This window comes from Phalangium opilio, unplaced genomic scaffold (assembly GCF_054372755.1).
Source record: "Phalangium opilio isolate 3A_F unplaced genomic scaffold, DU_Popi_V2 ptg000390l_1, whole genome shotgun sequence".
In the NCBI taxonomy this organism is placed as follows: domain Eukaryota; kingdom Metazoa; phylum Arthropoda; class Arachnida; order Opiliones; family Phalangiidae; genus Phalangium; species Phalangium opilio.
The window spans coordinates 1,929,621-1,955,143 of NW_028324234.1; the positions used below are offsets into that span (position 1 = coordinate 1,929,621).

At 37.6% G+C, this 25,523-nt stretch overlaps 1 protein-coding gene and 1 long non-coding RNA gene across 2 annotated transcripts in view; one reads left to right on the forward strand and one right to left on the reverse strand.

Annotated features, from left to right (window-relative positions):
* Window positions 1–25,523, reverse strand: part of LOC149596160 (uncharacterized) — a 144,673-nt gene that overhangs the window by 5,999 nt on the left and 113,151 nt on the right. Inside the window, exons 15-22 of the mRNA XM_089861322.1 lie at window positions 10,739–10,824; window positions 6,987–7,022; window positions 6,065–6,352; window positions 3,925–3,960; window positions 3,458–3,754; window positions 2,573–2,611; window positions 2,451–2,513; window positions 1,154–1,291 (exon numbers count right to left, since the gene is read on the reverse strand). Coding sequence (XP_089717448.1) covers window positions 1,154–1,291; window positions 2,451–2,513; window positions 2,573–2,611; window positions 3,458–3,754; window positions 3,925–3,960; window positions 6,065–6,352; window positions 6,987–7,022; window positions 10,739–10,824 — 983 coding nt within the window. The remainder of the gene's footprint in view (window positions 1–1,153; window positions 1,292–2,450; window positions 2,514–2,572; window positions 2,612–3,457; window positions 3,755–3,924; window positions 3,961–6,064; window positions 6,353–6,986; window positions 7,023–10,738; window positions 10,825–25,523) is intronic.
* LOC149596161 (uncharacterized) lies at window positions 5,100–6,278 on the forward strand. Its single transcript, XR_016379353.1, has 4 exons — window positions 5,100–5,293; window positions 5,350–5,880; window positions 5,953–6,133; window positions 6,191–6,278. It is a non-coding gene; the product is annotated as an uncharacterized LOC149596161 (long non-coding RNA).

Sequence of the window (25,523 nt, forward strand, 5' to 3'; positions counted from 1 at the left end):
TTATGAAAAAGTTTTCTGAGCTTGAGCCCGGGCTCACAATACGTCACAAACAAAGTGAGCCTTGAGCTGAGCCCAGGTTCAACTGTAAAATCAACGAAAGCTTGCGCTGAGCTCTCTTACAAATGTTTTGGCTTTCCTGAGCTCGAGCGAGGCCAACTGAAAACTATGAGACCGCTCATTTTGAAAGGGCGCTCACTGTTTTGAGACTGCGCTCAGCTTGGCTCAGCGCCGTATTCAGTGCCAACAGAAACTAGCGTAAATCATTGGTAGATGAAGTTTTGAAATTTTTTTAATACAAATGTAGTGCAAGTCATTTGGATAGTAAATATGTATTGTAGTTTTGCATTTATCGCGTAAAAATAGCTGCAAAATTATTTATTTCAACATCTACACTGTTTGGAAGAAATATTCTCCGGAAATATGAGACCAAGCTCGAGCTTGAGCTTACTAAATTGAATGAGCCCGAGCTCGAGGTGAGCCTTAAATTCTATCGATTTTGAGCCCGAGCTGAGCGCGAAAGATATTAGAGAGAGCTTGAGCTCGAGCTTAGCCCATCAAAATTATGCGAATGAACCCGAGCCCGAGGCGAGCTCATTTATAAAAACTAACTGAGCTTGAGCTCACATTGAGCTCTAAGGAAACATTGTTTCAATTTTGAGCTTGAGGTGAGCTCGTTGTCAATTTCTATAAAGTAACGTGAGCTGAGCTGAGCCCAAGCGATGGTGGACAGGTATGTCTACAGCACGTTTGCTTCATAAAAAAAGAATGACAAAAGACCGAATGGCCTTGACTGTTCCCAAACTCATAGCCCCCATCCCTTCCCCAGATGCTATGCTAGAGAGAACTCGGTTTGTACAGTTGAAGGCGGGCGTTTTCCGGTCCCTTTAGAGATTCAGAGTTCATGTTCAGCCATTAGCTGTTTCTCTCCCAAGAGGGCAAATTTTGTCGCACGAGTCGCACCTAAACCAGAGGTTTGAGAAAAGCTATCGCGAGGTGGCGAATGTGTTTCTCATCTTAAAGTATTGCTACACAAGAGAAAGGAGTCCCGAACCCCGCTTTTGGTTACTTCCTAGGCTTTTTTATGGGCTTCCGCCCGGCTTCGGCAGAAGGGGATAATAGAAGAGAAGTATTATACACTTCTGGTAATACTTACTGTAACACACTCGTTTGTGCGTGAATTGATCATCTCTCATGTGTTTTGTGGTGCAATATCCAACTTGACCACAGTATAAGCATTTGATTCTAGCAGGTTTTTCGCATTCGGCCGCTGTACACATTCCCATTGGTCCCACTAGGTATAAAAAACGAACAAAAATTTTTTTTATAAATAATGAAATTTTAAATATAGAAGTGAATCAACCATAGAGCCAATTCAAAAATATATTTACACTTGGACAAGTGGGTAATATCGTAAAGTTATTATGATCTACCCTTAAGTTCATGTATAGGGAAAAAGTCTGCCCAATCCGACTCCCAAACTTGGTTATATAATATACGATCCCCAACCGTAGTTAAAACCTTCCTTTAGGGTACTCTAAAGCCATGTTCAACCGTCCATTCGAATTAAGATGTTTTTCTTAAATAATTAAATAAATATAATTGATATTAATTATTTTAATCGGCAGTAATTTACCTTAATTCGAGTTAAATTGTTGTAAGAAACTTTATTAATAAAATAATTTTAAACATAGCTATTTTTGACGTTTCAATTCGAGCGTATGCCACTTAAACAATTTTTGGAAATGTAGGGTATATAAAGCGATTGATTCACTATAAATGATAACAGAATCCGCAATCGCGTGAACGTTTGGTGGAAGCACTAGCTGTCATTGAGAGAAGGCTAGACGTTTCTCGTAACTCTATTATCCTAGCAGATCGCCGCGCGCATCTTCACCCTAACGATGATAACGGAGTAAAAGCCAAATATTGCTTTCTCTGAACTGCAAACACGGTACGAATATAGCATATACATTTGCTCCGATATAACGGTGACAGACAGACACACAGAAATATCCAGTGTAAAACCTCTCCATGACGTTATCATCACTGGGAGAGGTAATAAACATGTTTTATGTCCTGTCTAAAGTATTACGATTAAAATTGGAGCTTGCAGCGCGCCTATGTTAAGCGATTTACTTTGTTTTAGAAAATATAATGACGCAACACCTTCGAGCGGCGTCAAATGTTTCAGTATACCATTTTTGTAGTAGTGGGAACGTTTTGATTGGACAATACTACCTGACGTCACCGCGTTCATGAAAAAACAACCCTCTCAAAAATATCTTTGACGCCAAGCCCGGCTTGAACGGGGGAAATATTTTCTCAAAACTAGACGGAAAACGCAGGGGTTGGAGGAAAATTTCCACACAGGGTATAAGTCGTTACATCTCAGTACTTCGAGAGGGTTATGATTGAAGTGGCTCTATTTTCCTAACCAAGCGTTCACTCACCATACGCAAAATCCTTTTTCTTGGATTCGCTGGCTTTAACAGGCACTCCACTTGCAGATATGCCTAAAATTAATAAAGTCAGTTAAGAATTTGAGTATAATTTCCCTAATATAGTAACTAACCTGTTTGACTTTTAGACTTCTTCATTGTCGATATTTTATCTAAAGAAAAACGAACCAAAATCAGATCTTATAATAAAGTTCCTTGAGGGTATGATAGCCACGTTCGGCGTCTTAGTGTACGGGCCATTCTACAAAATTTTGAGGACTTCATTCCATTCAAGAAGATTTTAAAATTTACAGGATTTTAAGATTTCAAAGAAGATTTCACGATTTCCAACAAGAATTTTAAGATTTCAAAGAAGATTATCAGCGTCCCCCCCCCAATTGTCGCTCATCATATTCGAAATTGAACCTGCGGAAACGCCGTCAAAGAACACAGGTTCGGCCAGAGGGGCCGGCTAACGCTCCTTGAGCAGGTGCACTGACAGAAGTGGGGCAACGTCAGCGGTGGGCCCAGCCAGGAGGTGGTCGGTGACAGGGAAGGTCTAAGGCAGATGGTGACTCGAGAGGATGGGGGAGGTCTTTTCGAGCACAGCAGTGCCATACGGTCCAGACAATGTATCCACGACCCCCAGAGGGTTACCCATAGCGGGGGCGAGCCAAGGCAACACCTGGGCGAGACCAATGCCTATAAAACGGGGCAAGGAACAGGACGAACCAAGGACACATCGAACTCAGGCTCCCTCCGCTACGACGAGGCCTTAGGCCCTGCTCCACCAGGGTTCCACCAAAAAATATAAACAACGTAGATGGAGCAATGATTGCTTAAATTTCATTTCCTCTCAGAATAGGATAAGCTAAATATTTGCGTGTATCTGAACAGTGGCGCAAATGTTTTTCGTCAACCGTTGCGAAGATTTTGATAGACGAAGGCGCGAACGCGCGAGCGCGCGAGCGCCATGTGAATCAGCACAAAGTTTTATAAACAAAACTTCAATATCTTACCTGTTTCATCCTCTAGTAACCTAAAAATTATCTCCTGATTGGGATACAGAAGGTCCACTAGTAGAGCACCTTCAGGAGCTGACACATCCTGCAGGTTCTCGGACAAAAAGACATAATCCTTCCATGCCAAACCTTCGATGCTTAACGGTGCTTTGCAGAGCATGCTCCGTAAGTGCGTCAAGGTCAACGGTCCACCGTCAGGCAGTGAGATTTCGCCGATGAACTCTTTCACTCCGCGGCTACTTCGGTATAAGTTTACGGCAAATATTTTCGGAACTGGTTGGGGTTCGATCGAAACTGGAAAAATGTCAACGCTTCTTGATGAATACTTGAACATTAATTTTCTGAAGAATTTTTGTGCATACATTTGGGCATATAACTTCAGTGATTTTCTTTGAGGTGCAAGTTAAGCCAGTGATCTCTGTTAAGCGCAATTCAAAGGCATAATCAAAACATTTGTTACTTACCAGCTGGTTTTTCCTTTTTCTTGGGTGCTTGCCACTCTAGGTAAAGCATAAAAAAATTAGTCCTTTCAACAAAGGTATAGTGAACTAACAGAATCAATTACTACTATTAAAGCTGTTAGGGCTGTTAAATAAGCCTTGACACTAAAAGAGTTTCATAGAATGAAGTTTCAAGACCATAGAATTTTCAGACGTTTGAAAGATCCAATTGGCTTTTTGTTTTTGTAATGCAAATGTTAACAACGAACGCCATTTACTTTTTTTCTCGATTTAGAAATTTTAGTCCACTTTGGACGAGGGGTCCGACATTTACACGAAATCCCATACGCTTCTCGCAGAATCGCGAAATCTTTCAATCAACAAAATCAGTGAAGAAATCACGAAATTACGAAATCAAAGATGAAACCCCGAAATGTTTGGCGGAATCGCAAAATCAAATCAGAAATCCCGAAATCTTTGCCGAAATCACGAAGTCAAAGAAGAAATCCCGAAATTTTTGGCGAAATCACGAAAAGAAATCACGAAAGTTAGCAAAATCGTGAAATCACGAAATCTTTGCCGAAATCACGAAGTCAAAGAAGAAATCCCGAAATTTTTGGCGAAATCACGAAATGAAAGAAGAAATCACGAAAGTTAGCAAAATCGTGAAATCACGAAATCTATAGTAAAATCGTGAAATCACGAAATCTATAGTAAAATCGTGAAATCACGAAATCTTTGGAAAAATCGCGAAGTTAAAGAAGAAATCACGAAATCTTTGGCGAAATCGCAAAATAAAAGAAGAAATCCTGAAATGTTTGGTGTAATCGAGAAATCAAAGAAGAAATCGCGAAATCTTTGGTGAAATCGCAAAATCAAAGAAGAAATCGCGAAATCTTTGGTGAAATCGCAAAATCAAAGAAGAAGTCACGAAATCGCGAAATCAAAGAAGAAATCACGAAATTTATCACGAAATCTTTGGCGAAATCGCAAAATCGAAGAAGAAATCCCAAAATCTTTGTCGAGATCGCGAAATCAAAGAATAAATCCCGACATTTTTAGCAAGATCGCAAAATCAAAGAAGAAATCACGAAATCTTTGGCGAAATCGCAAAATAGAACAAATTTTGAAATCGCGAAATCAAAGAAGAAATTCCGAAATCTTTGTGAAATCGCAAAATCAAAGAAGAGATCCCGAAATCTTTGGCGAAATCGCAAAATCAAAAAAGTCACGAAATCTTAGCGAAATCACGAAATCCCACACGCTTTCTTGGGATGTCGGACCCCTCTACTTTGGAGCATTCAAACTTTTCGAAAGTTTAGGGCTACACAGCCCCAGCAGCGCATCAATCTCATTTGTGACTGGCAATGAGCAAGAAAATTGGTTTTAAAATGTAAATTACGAAAATTTTAAACTAAACGTTAACTAATGGCCTAGTCTCATTTATAGGGATTATTTTTCTTTTCAAATAAAGAACCGTTTCGTTGAACTAAATTAATATTTGACCAAGATTAATACACAATAACACCTCAGACCACCAAATCCATGGACAGGCAAGTGAATAGGGAGCTAGGTTTGCTTAGAGCAACGCCTGACACTAGCGTTGTGGCGGCGGATGTTGGAAGTTTTACACCACACCCTAGTCAATTTCGCGCTATTTTGGTTTTTGAGGAGTAGAGGTCTCCTGGTACCGATATGGGGAGAAAATCTGACTAAATATAAAAGTGAGTGGAATTTCATTATTTATTTATTTTAGCCTCTTACTGTCATTAAAGATTCACGAACGATCTACCAAGTTATGGCCCATTCATATTACTCAACTTTAGTCAGCTGACAAAGTTGATAATCTGGACTGACCAGTCAGCTCCGATTGTCAGGCACTATTATCGTTACGCTTGGTCTTATAATTAGCAGAAGAAGCGATAAAAAATCACTTTATTTTCCACATCACCCTCCCTTTAAGGATGAAGATTCTTTTAAGTGGGGACAAAATTTCTATTTGGTATATCTAACGTCAATAAACATGTTTAATGTCTTATTTAAAACCTTTAGATTTAAATGAGACTTGAATCTCCTTGGTAACTGTATTACTCCTTGCCACTCACATCAGTTCAGTAGTAATTTGATTTGCTATATCTCAAAGACAACAATTATTGTAACATACCATCGTCCACTTGAAGAATATAAATGGCATTAGACGGATAGAGATTCTTAACTAGTAGAGCACCTTCGGGTAAATCAACTGATCTCAGATCGTCCGTCATGAAGGTGTATTTCTTTTTGGTCACAGATTTAATTTTCGTATCGCTCGAGTTATTCAGCATTGTTCTTAAATGCGTCAAGGTCATCGGGGCTTCAAGGTTCAAGGCGATTTGACCCTTTTTACTTTTGACACCTGAACCTTCCTTCAGAAGGAAAACGTCGAACATTTGAACAGACTTCTCTTCTGGGGCTAAAATAAATAAGCTCTCTTTAAAACTAACAAATTGCGAGAAAGTCATGAATTTAATCATTACAGCAGAAGTAAGATAAGAGACTAGAAGTAAAGAGCTCTAACATTGGTAATAGATCCTGGCACTAGTGAATAAATTTGAAGATTTTATACCGCTTCCATCGCGCGTACACTAGAGAGAAAAAATTGGTCGAGTTCCAAAAAAATTTCCTACCCCTTCCCCTCAACCGAAAGCCGCGGAACACGGACGCGGTTTGCTTAAATCTAGTTCGGCCGTCTACCGCCGAGAGCGTTTCACGTTTTCCAAGGAAAATTCAGAATCCGCTACCAAACTGTTGGTGTGTTATCAAGAATATTCACTTTCGCCAAGTGAAAAATTTGGTTACCTCGATACTTTCAGTCCCTTATCTTACTTCTGATTACAGTAACGTCGCTACGGTTTGAAAATTGAGGAGGGGGGTTGCTTAATCTGGGCAAAACTACTTAAAAGTTATTGTAAGAAATTGTAACTAAATTTTGCATAATTGGTTCATTGGAATATGTGTAGGCCATTATAACTATATCCAAAAATTTGGGTCAGCGAGAAGTTATTCGATTTTTAAAGATACACAAACTTTTATTGATAATAACTTACCGACAATAACGTCAGATTTCTGTGGATTTTGCCAAGCTGAAACAAGATAAAAATATGTATGTATATATATATTGTATTAAATAAAATGCAAGGCGCGTTACGTTTCTTCTGTGAAACTTGTTTAAATGGGTATGCGTGCTTAGAGGTGTGAAAAGTGCTAATTTACCGTTAAATTACCGATTAAAATTTTGAAATAACAAAAATTATCGTAGTTTATGGTATTTTATATTTTCGCAGGCTTATTACCGCGGTAATCAATGAATCTAGCGTGTTAATTACCATTAAAATTTAGGAATAATGCGGCTACTATTATGGCCCAGCTCTTAGTCTGAGACTGAACGACGAGCCGCGGCTCGAAACGTCTCATTTTTAATTTGGATGTTTTAAATAAATTATTATTTAACTCTAATTACACGTGGTTTATCTCCGTAAATTTCTTTAATTTTCTAAATTACTTCACACCCGTGTATAATAATAGTTATGTTTGACCTTGATTTTTTTTGTTTCTGTTCATCATTTGGTTTTATATATATATAATTCAACTAGCTGTTACCCGCGGCGTCGCTCGCGTGTAATAAGAACTTCCATCAAAATGATATAAAGAATGGGTCGATTTTACTGATGACTGATAGGAGCGAGGGCACTCGGCGTTGCCCGTCAGCCCGTCGAGACATTTTTTATTATTTTTCACGCGGACATTATTCTATAAAGAAGAGTTTTAAGTTTTTGGCCGCCATTTAAAAAGAAGGCAACAAATCGAACCCGAAAGACCATTCAACCCGCCTATAGGTCAAAGGAAACCAGTGTACTAAATATTTGCGAAATCGTTTGAAACGCGCGGACTCTGTTGCATAGAGAAGATTTTTTACATTTCTGGTCGCCATTTTTTAAGATGGCGGCTGATTGGAAAAATCTTTCTTAGTACGCGCCTACTACTTATGAGTAACGTTCCTGCAAATTTTCAGCCTTCTAGGGCAAGCGGTTTGGGCTGGGCGTTGATTATCAGTAAGTCTGTCAGTCAGTCAGTCAGGACTTTGATTTGATATAGATAAAGTGAGCAACACCAAATAGCTCTGTTAGTGGTGGAAAAATAGGGTAATTTCGGAAAAATGGTAAATTACGCTGTATTTTAAAGCGTAAATTACTCTTCAAGGGAAGAACTAGATCTGGTTATATAACGACCAGGAATACATAGATTTATTACTTGGAATCTTTAAGGGGCCATTTTATGGGACTGTGTGCTTGACTGAAAGGGAGGAGGTGAAGAAACCGTCACCGTTGACGTCATGCATAATTTATTTGATCTGAAAAACCACGTGACATTGACGTATTTCGCGACATGCGCCGCGACTCCCGCGAACTATGCGCGCTGAACCCGAATATAAACAAGATGCGTCGTCTGAACGAGTAGATCTAGGGTTAAGTTCCAAAAGGGGCGGAAATACTTGGAGTCTTTCTTTCAGTTTAGAACTCGATATTACTATTCTTACAGGGTGGAGTAACAATTTAATTCCTTCCACTCTTCACCAGAGTTATACAGAACCAAAACAGCAGTATACCTACGCAAAGGTTTAAAGGAAAGTAAACTTCTTCTTTTCTCGATATTATTATAGCATTCATTTTCAATACTGAATTGCGAGCTACACTATAACTTCTAAATCGCCAACTTGATTTACAGTTAGAGAAATTTCAGCTTCTAAAATGGCAAAAACGTCGTTAACCGAAGTTCTCGCTCTGGCCGGCCATTTCCGAGCCGAAACTGATGCATACGACAGCTAAAAGGTCATGATCTCGACTCAGTCCTACGCATCAGTCTGGGAAATAGCTTACTTCCTCTGGTCCAAAACCAGTTTATTAAATGCTTGGACTAGTTTTTTAATTCAAGAAGTGGGGGTTACTGGTCCTCGGGACCACTTTATTAATTGCAAATCTATAGTAGAACAAAGGCTAGGACCAATCCGGAGACCAGTTTATTATTTCAGACACTAGGGGGTCACTGGTCCAAAGGACTAGTTTAAAAAATACCCTTATTTCCCAGACTGCAGTACGCATTCGCATAACCAATGAGACGCGAGGAACGAGGAGCAGGCGGTTTAAAGGTTTTTGGCCCTTCCCCTCACAGTCAATCAGATATTTGTATGCGGTCTATGGCTTCTTAAAGATTCCAAGTAGTAAATCTATGTATTCCTGAACAACACCTACCTAAAAAAAAGACACACGAGAAAGCAGGATAACAGGATAACACGCAAGAAGACGGCATTTTAAATCAGAGAGCCAAAATAAGAAAGATCGAGTCGGAGAGACCAAATTCGCCGTCAAGCCCCCCCCCCCCTTTCAAAAACATTTTCAGTGCTGGGACATGCACAAACGGCGCAACGGAGAGGAAAACAAGACGGCCCAAGGGCTCGTAATAGTAGCCATATAGTACGAGTGAATAGCCCCTCTATACCCTACCCTAATGAGTGGATAACCCCTCTATACCTTACCCTAATGAGTAAATGCTTAAATGATTTACCGTGCATAAAATCAGAGTGAATAGCCCCTCGATTCCCTACTCTAAACAGTGATTAAATTATGACCGTATAAATTTACTTATGCTGTAATTCTAATATTCCGGCGAATCGAAGAACAAATAGTTTTTAGTGATAATCCCCTCGATGAGTTTACAACATAGACTTATGCCGATGCACACTTATCGCATCTTATAAATTTCTAACAAGGACTTATGACCAGAAACTTTTGAAAGAAAAAGTTTAGTTATAGTGATTACGCATTTTAGTGATTATCCCCTCGAATTACCTTTAGCAATGCTAAAATGATCAAACGCATAACGCTCATTTAACACTATGTTAGCTCTATCTAAACCCACATTTGAATTAACCGCCAAAACGTTCCAGTCAAACATAACATAGATGACGATAGCTACCGAACGAGAACGAAACACATGAGAAGCGCGGTAGGAAATGGGGAAAATCGTTATCTATTTAATTAGCACATACATAAAAAGAAAATAAATATAAAAACCCCAAACATACAAATTCATAAGTATCCGACCCCACAGATAAAAATTCAAAAGTATTCGACCCCACAGATTAAGAGGTACCCCACCCCACATCACCCCGACATTTTAGAGATAAAAATAAATAATAAAAAAACTCGGAGTTTCTATCAAGTCTCTATGGTTCAGTTGGTAGAATGTCTGCCAATTGCGCCAGCATCCCGGGTTCGATTCCCGGGTCTGACCTGAAAACATTTTAATTAAAATTAAATCTCTAACCGAGCCCAGTTACCCCAATGGGTGGGTTGTGGTAATATAAAGTTCCTTTTAAGCTAAAATCTGACGATAACGAAAGCGAAAACTCCGGCCACAAGTACTACTACTACTACTACTACTACGGCTCGGGTCAAACTAAGAGCCTATCGTATACTACGATATGGCTAAAAAAAGAGAAGTTTGTTTAGGTTTCGGCCAGTATTACGGCCGAGGTGTGAGCCTCTAACCGTATTTTCGTGAATACCCTTTTTGAATTTCCTTCTCAACGGATGACGTGACGTCTTACTCCTTGGCTGTGCGCCGAGGTAGGTGCGCGTGAGAGCAATCTTGGCCGGCCGTTATAGTTACCTTCCCCCTTTCTCTCGTTGACTCTCCTTTCTATTTGTGCTCACTGTTTAAATGCACTTAGTTTCTAGGTGCAGGAAATGTGCAATAGTAGAAATTTTGACGGGCCTCTTTCTCAGTACAATTTTCATACCTTCTTCGTTTTTGATGGGCACTGGCACTTGTACCGGAACGACGGTGTTGACCGCTGGCATGTCCATGGGGTCACGATAATAGAACCTTAATGAAAAAAATTGCATTTTAAAATAAGCAATATATTTTTTACAAAGGGAACTTTATGGCAAGGCAATGATTGCAAAGCAAAAGGTAACTAAGACATCAATATTAGAAGTACACTGTTAAAAATGAGTTCTTTGAACTCTGAATTTCGTAAATGAGCTTTGGTGAAAAAAATAGCTACTGTGCCCATAACTTTGAATAAAGTTCGCTATAATTTATTAATTACGATTTATAGCTCACAGTAAATTAATAACTATTTTTGTCATGATTTAACAATTTTTGCGCTCATAATTAAAACATAGGAGAAAGACAGTTAATGTACTAGCCAGAGACTATAAACACTATCAGAAGTCCATTAAATTTGCCTAGGAAGTAAACTAAAGAAGGGTTTGGGACTCCCCTCTCTTGTGAAGCAATACTGAAGAAGGGCGACATATTCGCCACCTCGTGATAACTTTTCTCAGACCTCCAGTTTAGGTGCGGCTCGTACGCCAAAATTTTCCCTATTGGGAGAGAAACAGCTATTGGTTGAACATGAGCTCTGAATCTCTAAAGGGACCGGAAAACGCCCGCCTCCCACTGTACAAACCGAGTTTTCCCTAGGTTATGAATTTGGGAACAGTCAAGGCCATTCGGTCTTTTGTCCTTTTTTATAAACCTATTGAAAACGACCGTGTAGCCACGAAAAGTAGACACATCGTCATCTGTTTAATTAGCACTTAAAAATAAAATAAATATAAAGAAACAAAAGATGCAAAATCAAATGTATCCGACCCCACAGATAAAGAGGTACCACCCCCGACACTTTAGAGATAAACTAAAGGATGAAAACTCTAGCCTTCTATCAAGTCTCTATGGTTCAGTGGTAGCGTGTCGTACTGCTGCGCCAGCGACCCGGGTTCAATTCTCGTGTGCGATGTAAAATTTTTTAAATAAAATAAAATCTCTAACCGAGCTCAGCTACCCCTATTGGTGGGTTAAGGTAGTAAAGAGTTCCATTTAAGCTAAAATCTGTCGATAACGAAGCGAAAACTCCGTCCACAACTACTACTACTATTACGGCTCGGGTTAAACTAATAGCCTATCGTATACTACGATGTGGCTAAAAAAAGATATGCTAGTGTAGATTTTTCAGAATAAAAAACTCTAGCCCCCCCCCAAAAAAAAACATTTATATGAATCGCTAAAATGTTATCACATGACCTCTGCATCTAGCTTCTTACTAAGGGACACGCTAGAAATATGTCAGTTTCTCTCTCTCTAATTTCCTGTTTTTTTCACGTCTGGTGAATACTTCAAGCGGCTATGAAAATACCAAAGGGGTCCGATATTTACAAGAAATGTCGTATGCTTCTCACAAAAATCGCAAAATGTTTCACACTAAATGACAAAATCTTTGGCGAAATCGCGAAATGAAAGAAGAAATCACGAAATCAAAGAAGAAATCACGAAATCTTTGGTGAAATCGCGAAATCAAAGAAGAAATTTTTGGCAAAATTCCGGAATCAAAGAAGAGAACTTTGGCGAAATGCAAAGAAGAAATCCCGAAATTTTTCGTGAAAAAACCAAATCGAAAAAAAAATCAAAATATTTGCGAAATCGAGAAATCACGAAATCCCGTAAGCTTTTTTTTTTGGGAATGTCGGACCCATCTCAGGAGCTATTTTCCCCAGGGGTCAGTCATTCACGAAATCCCGTACGCTACCCGCAACTCAAGAAATCACAAATCTGGAAAGAAATCAAAAGTATTTTTGCTGATTTCGAAATTCCATAAAAAATCCGAAATCAGTAAAGAAATCACAAAATTGTTAGAAAAATCACAAAATCAGTAAAGAAATCACAAAATCAGTAAAGAAATCGCAAAATCAATAGCGAAATCGAAATATCAGTAAAGATACCACAAAATCAATAAAAATATCACAAAATCAATAAAGATATCACAAAATCAATTAAGAAATCACAAAATCAGTAAAGAAATCGCAAAATCCGGAAAGAAATCACAAAATAAGTAAAGAAATCGCAGAATCAGTAAAGAAATCGCAAAATCCGGAAAGAAATCACAAAATAAGTAAAGAAATCGCAGAATCAGTAAAGAAATCGCAGAATCAATAAAGAAATCACGAAATCAGACACAAAATCAGTTAAGAAATCATGGAATCCATTACAAAATTCGCGAAATGAAAAATGAAAAAGAAATCGCAGAATCCGACAAAATCACGGGAAAAGTCTAAAAATCGAATTTTGAAATCAAACAAAATCCGTGTAAATCAAATTGGATTTCGAAATCGCGAACACTTTTTCTGAAACGTCCGACCCCTCGGATTTTCCACTCTTCCAGTGTTTGTGAAAAAGCGGCTTAAAATTAAACCTACACTTTATCATCGCCCATAATTATATCTATTATAGTAACGTCGTAAAACAATAAACCGAATTTTAAGTCGGTTGATAAAATATACAATTTATATTTTTTAATATTTGGGATGTTCTAGCAACCTGATTTCTATATATTATAAACTGTCCCTGTTCTAAAGAGGTCCTGAAGACAGTCGGTACAAAAACCGAAGACGCTTTCTGTCTAATAGTGGATCACTGTTTATGAAAGCCTAACAACCCAAAATCTTTTCAAACTGATGATACAAGGAAGAGGCGTAAATCTATACGGGGAATAGATTTTGAAATGTGGAAAAGCCAATGAATAATCGATTTCATAGATATTTATAGGTCTTAATACACGTCGTAAATAGAGAATGAAATATCAAGGCATTATAAAGTATGTAAAGAGCTGCAAAATTAAAATATGGGAAGCCCTCACATGAGTGGTTCCCGTATGAGCGGATTTCACAATAGCGGTCCTCATAACAGCAGTTCCCTAAATAGCGGTTTCCCGAAATGGCAGTTACGCGTTACAGTAATTATCGATACAGCGGTTCTCGTAAAAGCGGCGTACCGTTATTACAGTAGTTCTCTAAAGAGCAGAAAAACAGACATGCGAAAAACCATAGTTGTTTATTATGGTGTAACCTGGCCCAGTTGGGTTATATGAACTCAAATAGAACTAGGTCAGATATGGATAATTTGTTTAGGTTAAAGTTGATTAATTAAATTAAATAGTATTAGGTCAGGTCAGGTCAGGTTGGGGTAGGTTAGGTTGGGTTGTGTTCGGTTGGGTTTTTAAGGTTTTGTTTCGTTTGGTTAGACTTAGGTTAGTAATATTTTGGAAAACGTGTAAAAATGCATGTTACGCCTTTTCGAAAATATTGTTGTTTATATTGACTTCTCAGATAAAAATATGCCTTTTCCAAAAAATTACTGATTACAATTATCTACTTCCGAAATAAAATAAGCTTCTCGAATTATTTGTCTGTCCTGGTATTAGAATTGTAAACTAATGCTGCCTGAAGAATAGTACAATATTTAAGTGTACTTTAAAAAATTCAAAAACACGATCCGTTAGTAGGTCACATTACTAATTAAAAGATCACAGAAAAAGGTAGTTTTTGAAAACAACGAATATAACTGTATTGTTAAGAAATTCTCGAAGCTCAACACAAACACTGCTATTTCCCAAAATAGCAGCCGCTATTTCTAAAACAGCAGTTTTGAAAAACGCCGCTATTTCGAGTACTGCTCTACGGGTAACTGCTCATACGAGGTACACCAGAAAATATTGACCTCCAACTCCTTGCAACTCAAAGGTAATATCCAACAATGACTCCAATTCCTCCCAATGGCATAATCAAAAGTTTCAACTCCGCAGAAATCCGGCAAGCGAAATGTAAAACTCCTCCCAACTCCTTCCATTAAAACTAAAATTTCAACTCCTTCTAACTTCATCCATGAAAACGTTTCTAGTTTCTAGTCTTTGGACGATTTCTTTACTCTTTAGAATTGGAAAAACAGAAAATTATGATTTACCGGACCAGGAAAATATGGTCTCGCCGATTTGGTCTCGCCATTTTGGTCTCGCCGATTTGATCGCGGGACTAATTGGTCTCACCGATTTGGTCTCGTGATTATTTGGTCTAGTGATTTTTTGGTCTCGGGACTATTTGGTATCGTTATTTTTTGGTCTCGGGACTATTTGGTATCGTGATTATTTGGTCTCGGGACTATTTGGTATCGGGAATATTTGGTATCGTGATTTTTTGGTCTCGGGACTATTTGGTATCGTGATTATTTGGTCTCGGGACTATTTGGTATCGTGATTTTTTGGTCTCGGGACTATTTGGTATCGGGATTATTTGGTCTCGTGATTTTTGGTCTCGGGACTATTTGGTACGGTGATTTTTTGGTCTCGGGACTATTTGGTATCGTGATTATTTGGTCTCGGGACTATTTGGTATCGTGATTATTTGGTCTCGGGACTATTTGGTATCGGGAATATTTGGTACCGTGATTTTTTGGTCTCGGGACTATTTGGCATCGTGATTATTTTGTCTCGGGACTATTTGGTATCGTGATTATTTGGTCTTGGGACTATTTGGTATCGGGATTATTTGGTCTCGTGATTTTTGGTCTCGGGACTATTTGGTATGGTGATTTTTTGGTCTCGGGACTATTTGGTATCGTGATTATTTGGTCTCGGGACTATTTGGTATCGTGATTATTTGGTCTCGGGACTATTTGGTATCGTGATTTTTTGGTCTCGGGACTATTTGGTATCGTGATTATTTGATCTCGGGACTATTTGGTATCGTGATTATTTGGTCTCGGGACTATTTGGTATCGTGATTATTTGGTCTCGGGACGGTTTGGTCTCGTGATTATTTGGTCTCGGGACGGTTTGGTCTCGTGATTATTTGGTCTCGGGACGGTTTGGTCTCGTGATTATTTGGTTACCTAATTAGTTGCCTCCTTTTCCAAAGCAATGTTCCCAATAATTCGTTGCCACCTTTTCCAAAACAATGGTTCCAATAATTCGTTGCCACCTTTTCCAAAATATCCTGCTATTAATTAGCTGCCACCTTTTCCAAAATATTCTCCTATTAATTAGCTGCCACCTTTTCCAAAATATTCTGCTATTAATTAGCTGCCACCTTTTCCAAAATATTCTCCTATTAATTAGCTGCCACCTTTTCCAAAATATTCTCCTATTAATTAGCTGCCACCTTTTCCAAAATATTCTGCTATTAATTAGCTGCCACCTTTTCCAAAATATTCTCCTAATAGTTAGCTGCCACCTTTTCCAAAATATTCTCCTATTAATTATCTGATACCTTTTCCAAAATATTTCTATTATTGCTAATAAATTGTTCGTGGTAAGAGGCGGGCTTTTAATACTCGGTATAAATAATCTTCTTACCTCCAAACAAGGTTGGGTTGGGCTAGGTCCCGAGACCTATTTGTCCCGAGACCCATTTGTCCCGAGACCCGTTTGTCCCGAGACCCATTTGTCCCGAGACCCGTTTGTCCCGAGACCTATTTGTCCCGAGACCCGTTTGTCCCGAGACCCGTTTGTCCCGAGACCAAAACGGCTAGACCAAATCGGCAAGACCATAACGGAGAGACCAAATTGTCGCGGACCGATGATTTTCAAATGAGGAATAATATTTGCTCATTAAGTTCTTCTAGACATTAAAACTTAAATTTTGGGGGAAAATGCGCGTTGTCGTTGGCTCATTGAGTCATAACTTACGCTTAGTTTTTTAAACTATCTATGTAAGAAAAATCGGACTGATTCGCTTCGCAAATGCTATTTTGAAGGACAAGGCCACGAGCCCCATGAATCGAGAAATACTTTCACTAGAGTCCTTACTGTTATTATTTGTCCCTACCAATATGCCTGCTGCTGTACCGCAATACGCCTCAAAGCTAGAAAGGAGACTATTTTCAATGGGTTTATGAGAAAAGGGGAGCGCCCGCGGCCCCATTATGTGAGAGACTCACTTTATATATCCTTAATTTCCAAAAATTGTTAAAGAAGCGTACGCTTGAATTCAAACGTCACCAATAGCTACGTTTAAAATAATTTTAGGAATAAAGTTTCTTAAAACGATTTAACTAGAATTAAGGTAACCCTTGCCAAAATCGCGGTTCGAATTTCAAGACTTATTTAAGTACCGTATTAAGTCCCCACTAGGTACACCGGCAGTCCAAAAACGAGACTTATTTGAGTTTGGATTTCTAAATTTACAAGACTTGTAGCAGTACCCCTCGAGTCTCTTAATTGGACATTCCATTAAGTCTCTTTTTTGGGCACTATAGTAAGATTCTTTCGAATCTCTATTTTGGATACTATTGTAAGTTTCCATCGGGTGTTCATATTTTGATACTAGAGTAATACTCCCTCGAGTCTCTTTTTGGACACTTTAGTAAGATTCCCTCGAGTCCCTTATTTGGACATTATAGTAAGACTCCCCGAGTCACATTTTCGGACACTATAGTAAGATTCCCAGGAGTGTCTTATTGGGATACTATAGTAAGATTCCCTCGAGTTTCTTTTTTTGACACTATAGTAAGATTTCCTCTAGTCTCTAATTCGGATACTGTAGTAAGACTTCCAGGAGTGTCGTATTTGAATGCTAATGTAAGATTTCCTGCAGTCTTTTTTTTGGACACTAATGTAAGATTTCATAGAGTCTTTCATTTGGACACTATAGCAAGATTCCCTCTAGTCTCTACTTCGGACACTGTAGTAAGACTCCCTGGAGTGTCGTATTTGGATGCTATTGTAAGATTTCCTCGCATCTCTTATTTGTATACTATTATAAGATTCCCTGGAGTCTCTTGCTTGTATACTATTGTAAGATTCCCTCGAGTCTCTTCCTTGTATACTATTATAAAATTCCCTGGAGTCTCTTGCTTGTATACTATTGCAAGATTCCCTGGAGTCTCTTACTTGTATACTATTGTAAGATTCCCTGGAGTCTCTTACTTGTATACTATTGTAAGATTCCCTGGAGTCTCTTACTTGTATACTATTGTAAGATTCCCTCGAGTCTCTTACTTGTATACTATTGCAAGATTCCCTCGATTTTCTGTTGTTTAATTGCAAATTGCAAAAAAAACAAGGAAAAAACTATGCTGGTACACTCTAAGAATATGGGGTGTGCCTTAACACCTTTAAAAGTAGTTTATATGGGTCCAAATTTGACACCGTTACAGGTGTTCATTTACACCCCTAAAAGGGTTTAATAACACTTATTTGAGCAATTGGTGTCAAAGATAAGATTAAAGTGGTGCAATAGAGGTGTAGTTTAACACCTTTTTAACTCTTATACCGAACTAAAAGTTAATTTTTTACTCTCATATGAGTGTTTGATTTATTCGCGAATAGCGCTATATTCATAGCAAGGTTCCACCTTGAGAGAACTTAAGAGGACAGTTCTAACATGCAGAGCTATAACCCTTTAGACAAGGGTAGTTCTCTCATGCAATGTGAAACTGCACAAAATCCAGCGTGAAACTGCATGATATGTTGGTCATTTTCACCGACTTAATAACTTCTGAAATGGCAGAAAGTTTTAAATTAGTAAAAATGCATCGGGTGTTAAATTGGTTTTGGAGGCTATAATATCCCAGCAGTAGATACAGACGAACTCGTTAAATTTAACAATCCCTTTTCACGAAGAGTTTTTCGAACACCAGAAACGCGTTTGACCGAATCTACTCTAAAATATTTTAAAAAAAACCCATTTTCTACTCTAATTTTACTCAAAATAAAGATAAGACATGTCACAAAAGCATGTGCCCCACATGTTGGCCTCTCAAGCTGGCGTCTATAGTCCATAACGGTGGAACGAATTCTACGCTACACCATGGCCACAGGTCTCTTCAAGGCCTGAATCTGTGGGTGCACAATATGCCTCTGACATTGGTGCAAGGATGTGAGCCCCCCTCTCCCCAATTGTAACAATAATAATAATAGTCGCCCTACTGTGAGGCCAGTACCTAACCTAGTCTCGCTTTTTTAGTGTCACACAATACTTTTAAGAGTATCGCGTAACACTTTCAAGAGTGCAATAGCGTTGCTAGGGCTTGAAATATGGGGGCTTAATCTTATTATTCGTATATTAAAGATATACAAACTTTTATGATAAAGAGTACGGAACCGAGTTATTGACTATGAGACAATTGTGGATGAAAGAATTTCGCTCGTCTTTTTTATTTTGCACACGACATCATAGATGGCGTTTGCAAAATATTTCTCTATACGGAAAATTTGACGAGGGAGAAGCCACTCTGTAATAAAGTCTTTCTGAGAGTGTAAGATGGGAAGCGTATTACGCCGTTTAACGCGGAAATACACTCGGGATTACTTTTTACAGTTTTTATTTCAATATTAGAACGGATTAAAGGCATATCTCCCGAATTTACGGCATTAAAACCACCAAAAAGGTAATACCCGGGGAATACGCCATTGGCTGATCCCTCGGACGGCGTGCGTTTCTCGTTGACGAGGGGAAAGCCGCTCCGTAATAAAGTCTTTCTGAGGGTGTACGATGGGAAGCGTATTACGCTAGTTGCCTGATCCCTCGAATGCCGAGCGCGGCGTGCTCCCGAGCGCGACGTGTCGGTTAGTAACCTCGTATTTTAAGCTTAAGATGATACTGAGAATAAATAAGGGAAGATTGGCGCGGCTCTAGAGACCGCGCGCGTTATCCGGGGTATCGTAAATTATGTACGTAGAAAACCTCATATTTTTAGCTTAAGATGATACTGAGAATAAACGAAGGATAGATCTCTGGTCTAAACGCGCCAGATTTTACGGTAGACGGTAGAGTAGACCGGGAGTCCTATATTGCGTACGCGGGAATCTTGCGGACTGCCGACGGCAATGTTTAAGCCTTTGCTTAACTGAATTTTATTTTATCAAGCTAAATATAATTTTTGTGATCTACTGTCTTGTGACACTTGAAGTTCCGATTTAATGTTATAAACAGATTCCCGATTAGTAAAATCAATTGTCGGTAAGTGTATACAAATGGCCAATTGATTTAAGTTCCTATATAGAAACTAGTTCAAATAAAACGAAAATTATCAAATCTTAACTGAATTTCCTACTTAGATTTAAATATCAATTTTTCAAGCTAAGTATAATTTTTGTATACACTGCGACTAATTGTATTATTTACTAAACATTATGATTAATGTTTAGAGCTCGGCATTATCTATCCATTATCCACAAATTGGTGGATAACCGATTATTTATAAACAAAGTTGTGGATTATAATACGATTTAGCATGAGTTATGTGGATAATTTTCGAGTATGGATGAAGATAAAATAACTTGGATAATGGATAGATAATGCCGGGCTCTAAACATTGTGATTAATGTAACATTAGTAAATAAATCATTAATAATGATTTATTTACTAAACATTGTTATTAAGGCTTTAGAGCCGAACATAAAATCTTAACTGAATCTCCTACTTAGATTTAAATATCAATTTTTCAAGCTAAGTATAAGCCCTGAAAATTTAATGACAAGTGTGTTACAATCGATTATATCCAAAAATGGTTAAAAATGTTCATAATTAATTAGTTTTATAAATTATGCAATGAAAGAGGAAGTGACGTACATTTGGGTAAATGTTTCGCGGGAGATTCAAATGTCGATTTGGGTTAAAGAAATAAGAGAATAATTTGAGATGGTGAAATGTTTGGCGGGAGATTCAAATGTCGATTTGGATTTGGGTTATAGCGTGGGTCCTCGCGGAGCGCTCCCATGGAGGAATAAAACTAGGAGATCCTATTCTTCAAAAACAGTCTTTAACGAAGCTGGAAACTACTACTACCATTTTTATTGCTCCTTGGGAGCGCTCCGCGAGGACCCAAAGGAAAACGCTATTAAAGAATAGGGTTTTAAGCTCTCTCTCCTTATGGAACCAACCCTAATGTTTACATTTGGATTTGGGTATTTAATCATTAAAATTTTTAGAGAATAGTGCCCCTGGATACATTTCAAGTTTTCTGCTTATTTCCGCTCTCGCGAATTTCCAGGAGGCTCAAAGTATTTCAGTTATTTCCGCCCCAATTCAACCTTTTCTAGCCGTGATTTATTTCGTCGGTTTTATTTTAAGCAGGGACGGAAATAAGATAACTTTGAGACACTTATAGGGGTCACTGCCTCACTGGACCAATGTCCTATAAATTGATTGGGTGTGCAAAATGTTCTGGTTGCTGGACCAGCTTGTTAAGTATAGTTTTCGTTTGGTTTTAGTCCCCACTACTGTTTGATATTGAAATTCATCTCTACAAAGATGAACCTTAACGAACTTTTCATTATAATTTATATACACAATATTGTGTATATATATATTTTAGGGGGCTACGAGCAATTTTTTGGTATAGTTTACGGATTATTTTGAGGGGGCTAACTTTTAAATTTGGGGGCGCTATAGCCCCCATAAAAGGCCTAGCGACGCCACTGCGAGAGTTTCGCATAACACTTTTAAGAGTGTCGCATAACGCTTTTAAGAGTGTCACCTAACACGTTTAGCAGTGCTTTATGAATGTACAATACCGTTGGATTAAGAATTTCCTTGTTAAATTTATTTAATGGATAAAAATATATTCTTTCATGAATATCATCTTTAAAAAAAAGTTTAAAAATTAAGGTTTTCAATAATTTTTTACTGTTCGGATTGACTTTAATATTAAAACATTAATGAAAATGAAAGACCTTTTTTAAAAAACCCGCAGTATACTATAATTTTACATGTTTAATTTCAAAACCGTGTTTTAATGGTGTTATTTTACACCGAATTTACACTTTAAATTGGCCCCTAAAAACTCAACGTAATAAAACTCTCTTTTGGGTGTTTTTACGGTGTTTACACCATTTTAACACTTTTTTAACACTTCCATTTCTTAGAGTGTAGAAAGAATCTCTTTCCAATCTCAAAAACTAAGCCTTATTTGGTGAGATTAAAATGTGTCTTATAGGAGTCCTATAATAAGTCGCAGATTTGTGTTCTCAATCAAGTCTAGAAAGAATCGCTTTCCAATCTCAAAAACTAAGCCTTATTTGGTGAGATTAAAATGTGTCTTATAGGAGTCCTATAATAAGTCGCAGATTTGTGTTCTCAATCACGTCTAGATAGAATCGTTTTCCAATCTCAAAAACTAAGCCCTATTTAGTGAGATTAAATTGTGTCTCATAGGAGTCCTACAATAAGTCGCAGATTTGTGTTCTCAATCAAGTCTAGAAAGAATCGCTTTCCAATCTCAAAAACTAAGCCTTATTTGGTGAGATTAAAATGTGTCTTATAGGAGTCCTATAATAAGTCGCAGATTTGTGTTCTCAATCAAGTCTGGAAAGAATCGCTTTCCAATCTCAAAAACTAAGCCTTATTTGGTGAGATTAAAATGTGTCTTATAGGAGTCCTATAATAAGTCGCAGATTTGTGTTCTCAATCACGTCTAGATAGAATCGTTTTCCAATCTCAAAAACTAAGCCCTATTTAGTGAGATTAAATTGTGTCTCATAGGAGTCCTACAATAAGTCGCAGATTTGTGTTCTCAATCAAGTCTAGAAAGAATCGCTTTCCAATCTCAAAAACTAAGCCTTATTTGGTGAGATTAAAATGTGTCTTATAGGAGTCCTATAATAAGTCGCAGATTTGTGTTCTCAATCAAGTCTGGAAAGAATCGCTTTCCAATCTCAAAAACTAAGCCTTATTTGGTGAGATTAAAATGTGTCTTATAGGAGTCCTATAATAAGTCGCAGTTTTGTGTTCTCAATCAAGTCTAGAAAGAATCGTTTTCCAATCTCAAAAACTAAGCCTTATTTAGTGAGATTAAATTGTGTCTCATAGGAGTCCTACAATAAGTCGCATATTTGTGTTCTCAATCAAGTCTAGAAAGAATCGCTTTCCAATCTCAAAAACTAAGCCTTATTTGGTGAGATTAAAATGTGTCTTATAGGAGTCCTATAATAAGTCGCAGATTTGTGTTCTCAATCAAGTCTAGAAAGAATCGCTTTCCAATCTCAAAAACTAAGCCTTATTTGGTGAGATTAAAATGTGTCTTATAGGAGTCCTACAATAAGTCGCAGATTTGTGTTCTCAATCAAGTCTAGAAAGATTCGCTTTCCAATCTCAAAAACTAAGCCCTATTTAGTGAGATTAAATTGTGTCCCATAGGAGTCCTACAATAAGTCGCAGATTTGTGTTCTCAATCAAGTCTAGAAAGAATCGCTTTCCAATCTCAAAAACTAAGCTTTATTTGGTGAGATTAAAATGTGTCTTATAGGAGTCCTATAATAAGTCGCAGATTTGTGTTCTCAATCAAGTCTAGAAAGAATCGCTTTCCAATCTCAAAAACTAAGCCTTATTTAGTGAGATTAAAATGTGTCTTATAGGAGTCCTATAATAAGTCGCAGATTTGTGTTCTCAATCAAGTCTAGAAAGAATCGTTTTCCAATCTCAAAAACTAAGCCCTATTTAGTGAGATTAAAATGTGTCTTATAGGAGTCCTATAATAAGTCGCATATTTGTGTTCTCAATCAAGTGTAGAAAGAATCTCTTTCCAATCTCAAAAACTAAGCCTTATTTGGTGAGATTAAAATGTGTCTTATAGGAGTCCTATAATAAGTCGCAGATTTGTGTTCTCAATCAAGTCTGGAAAGAATCGCTTTCCAATCTCAAAAACTAAGCCTTATTTGGTGAGATTAAAATGTGTCTTATAGGAGTCCTATAATAAGTCGCAGATTTGTGTTCTCAATCAAGTCTAGAAAGAATCGTTTTCCAATCTCAAAAACTAAGCCTTATTTAGTGAGATTAAATTGTGTCTCATAGGAGTCCTACAATAAGTCGCATATTTGTGTTCTCAATCAAGTGTAGAAAGAATCTCTTTCCAATCTCAAAAACTAAGCCTTATTTGGTGAGATTAAAATGTGTCTTATAGGAGTCCTATAATAAGTCGCAGATTTGTGTTCTCAATCAAGTCTAGAAAGAATCGTTTTCCAATCTCAAAAACTAAGCCTTATTTAGTGAGATTAAATTGTGTCTCATAGGAGTCCTACAATAAGTCGCATATTTGTGTTCTCAATCAAGTCTAGAAAGAATCGCTTTCCAATCTCAAAAACTAAGCCTTATTTGGTGAGATTAAAATGTGTCTTATAGGAGTCCTATAATAAGTCGCAGATTTGTGTTCTCAATCAAGTCTAGAAAGAATCGCTTTCCAATCTCAAAAACTAAGCCTTATTTGGTGAGATTAAAATGTGTCTTATAGGAGTCCTACAATAAGTCGCAGATTTGTGTTCTCAATCAAGTCTAGAAAGATTCGCTTTCCAATCTCAAAAACTAAGCCCTATTTAGTGAGATTAAATTGTGTCCCATAGGAGTCCTACAATAAGTCGCAGATTTGTGTTCTCAATCAAGTCTAGAAAGAATCGCTTTCCAATCTCAAAAACTAAGCTTTATTTGGTGAGATTAAAATGTGTCTTATAGGAGTCCTATAATAAGTCGCAGATTTGTGTTCTCAATCAAGTCTAGAAAGAATCGCTTTCCAATCTCAAAAACTAAGCCTTATTTGGTGAGATTAAAATGTGTCTTATAGGAGTCCTATAATAAGTCGCAGATTTGTGTTCTCAATCAAGTCTAGAAAGAATCGTTTTCCAATCTCAAAAACTAAGCCCTATTTAGTGAGATTAAAATGTGTCTTATAGGAGTCCTATAATAAGTCGCATATTTGTGTTCTCAATCAAGTGTAGAAAGAATCTCTTTCCAATCTCAAAAACTAAGCCTTATTTGGTGAGATTAAAATGTGTCTTATAGGAGTCCTACAATAAGTCGCAGATTTGTGTTCTCAATCAAGTCTAGAAAGATTCGCTTTCCAATCTCAAAAACTAAGCCTAATTTGGTGAGATTAAAATGTGTCTTATAGGAGTCCTATAATAAGTCGCAGATTTGTGTTCTCAATCAAGTCTAGAAGAAATCCTTTTACAGTCTCTAAAACTGAGCCCTTTTATGTAAGACTAAATTTAGTCTCAAAGGAGTCCAATATGAAACCATTATATTTTTTAACAATTTTTGAGACAAGTTTGGTACCCAAATATCCTTGATCCTTATTTTAGACTTACTTTATACTAAAATAAGACTCTCATTTTGGTAAGGGAAATTACTGCCTATTGAAATAATTTTTATCAATTACATTTATTTAATTATTTAAGAAAAAACCTTTTCAAGAAAAAACCTTTTCATTGCGTCTCGACACAGAGCTCTATTTCGGTTTCCCAACTTGTATTGACTTCAGCGGCTCGATTAATTAACGAGCGAGCTTTTTTATGGTCGAGCCGAGCCAACAGGCATCGAGCCACTACGAATCGCGAGCCGGCTCGCGAGCTTAGTCACTAAAATAGTGCTTTCCTTTTAGTCTTTATTCTCTCCACCAATGGAGTTCTGTTGTATTTTTACATGAAATAAAGCGTGGGAAAATTGGCAATCTCTCGTCTTTAGCCTTCAGCATATTTTACAGAGCGGGTTTTACTGCACTACTACATTGCTAAACACTGGATGGCATTTCTAATCGTTCTCAAGTTTTACGTTGGTAGTAGCAATTTTTGTTATACATGTATATGTTAACCGAGCTTTTAAAATGCTCACTCAGCTCGGCTCGTGAACAGTCATAGAAATACCTAAAAATCCGACGAAATTATTTGGAATTTATCAAACTTTGAAATCAAACAAAATCGGACGAAATCAAACAAAATCCGAAGTAATCAAATTGAATTTCGAAATCCAGTACTCTTTTTT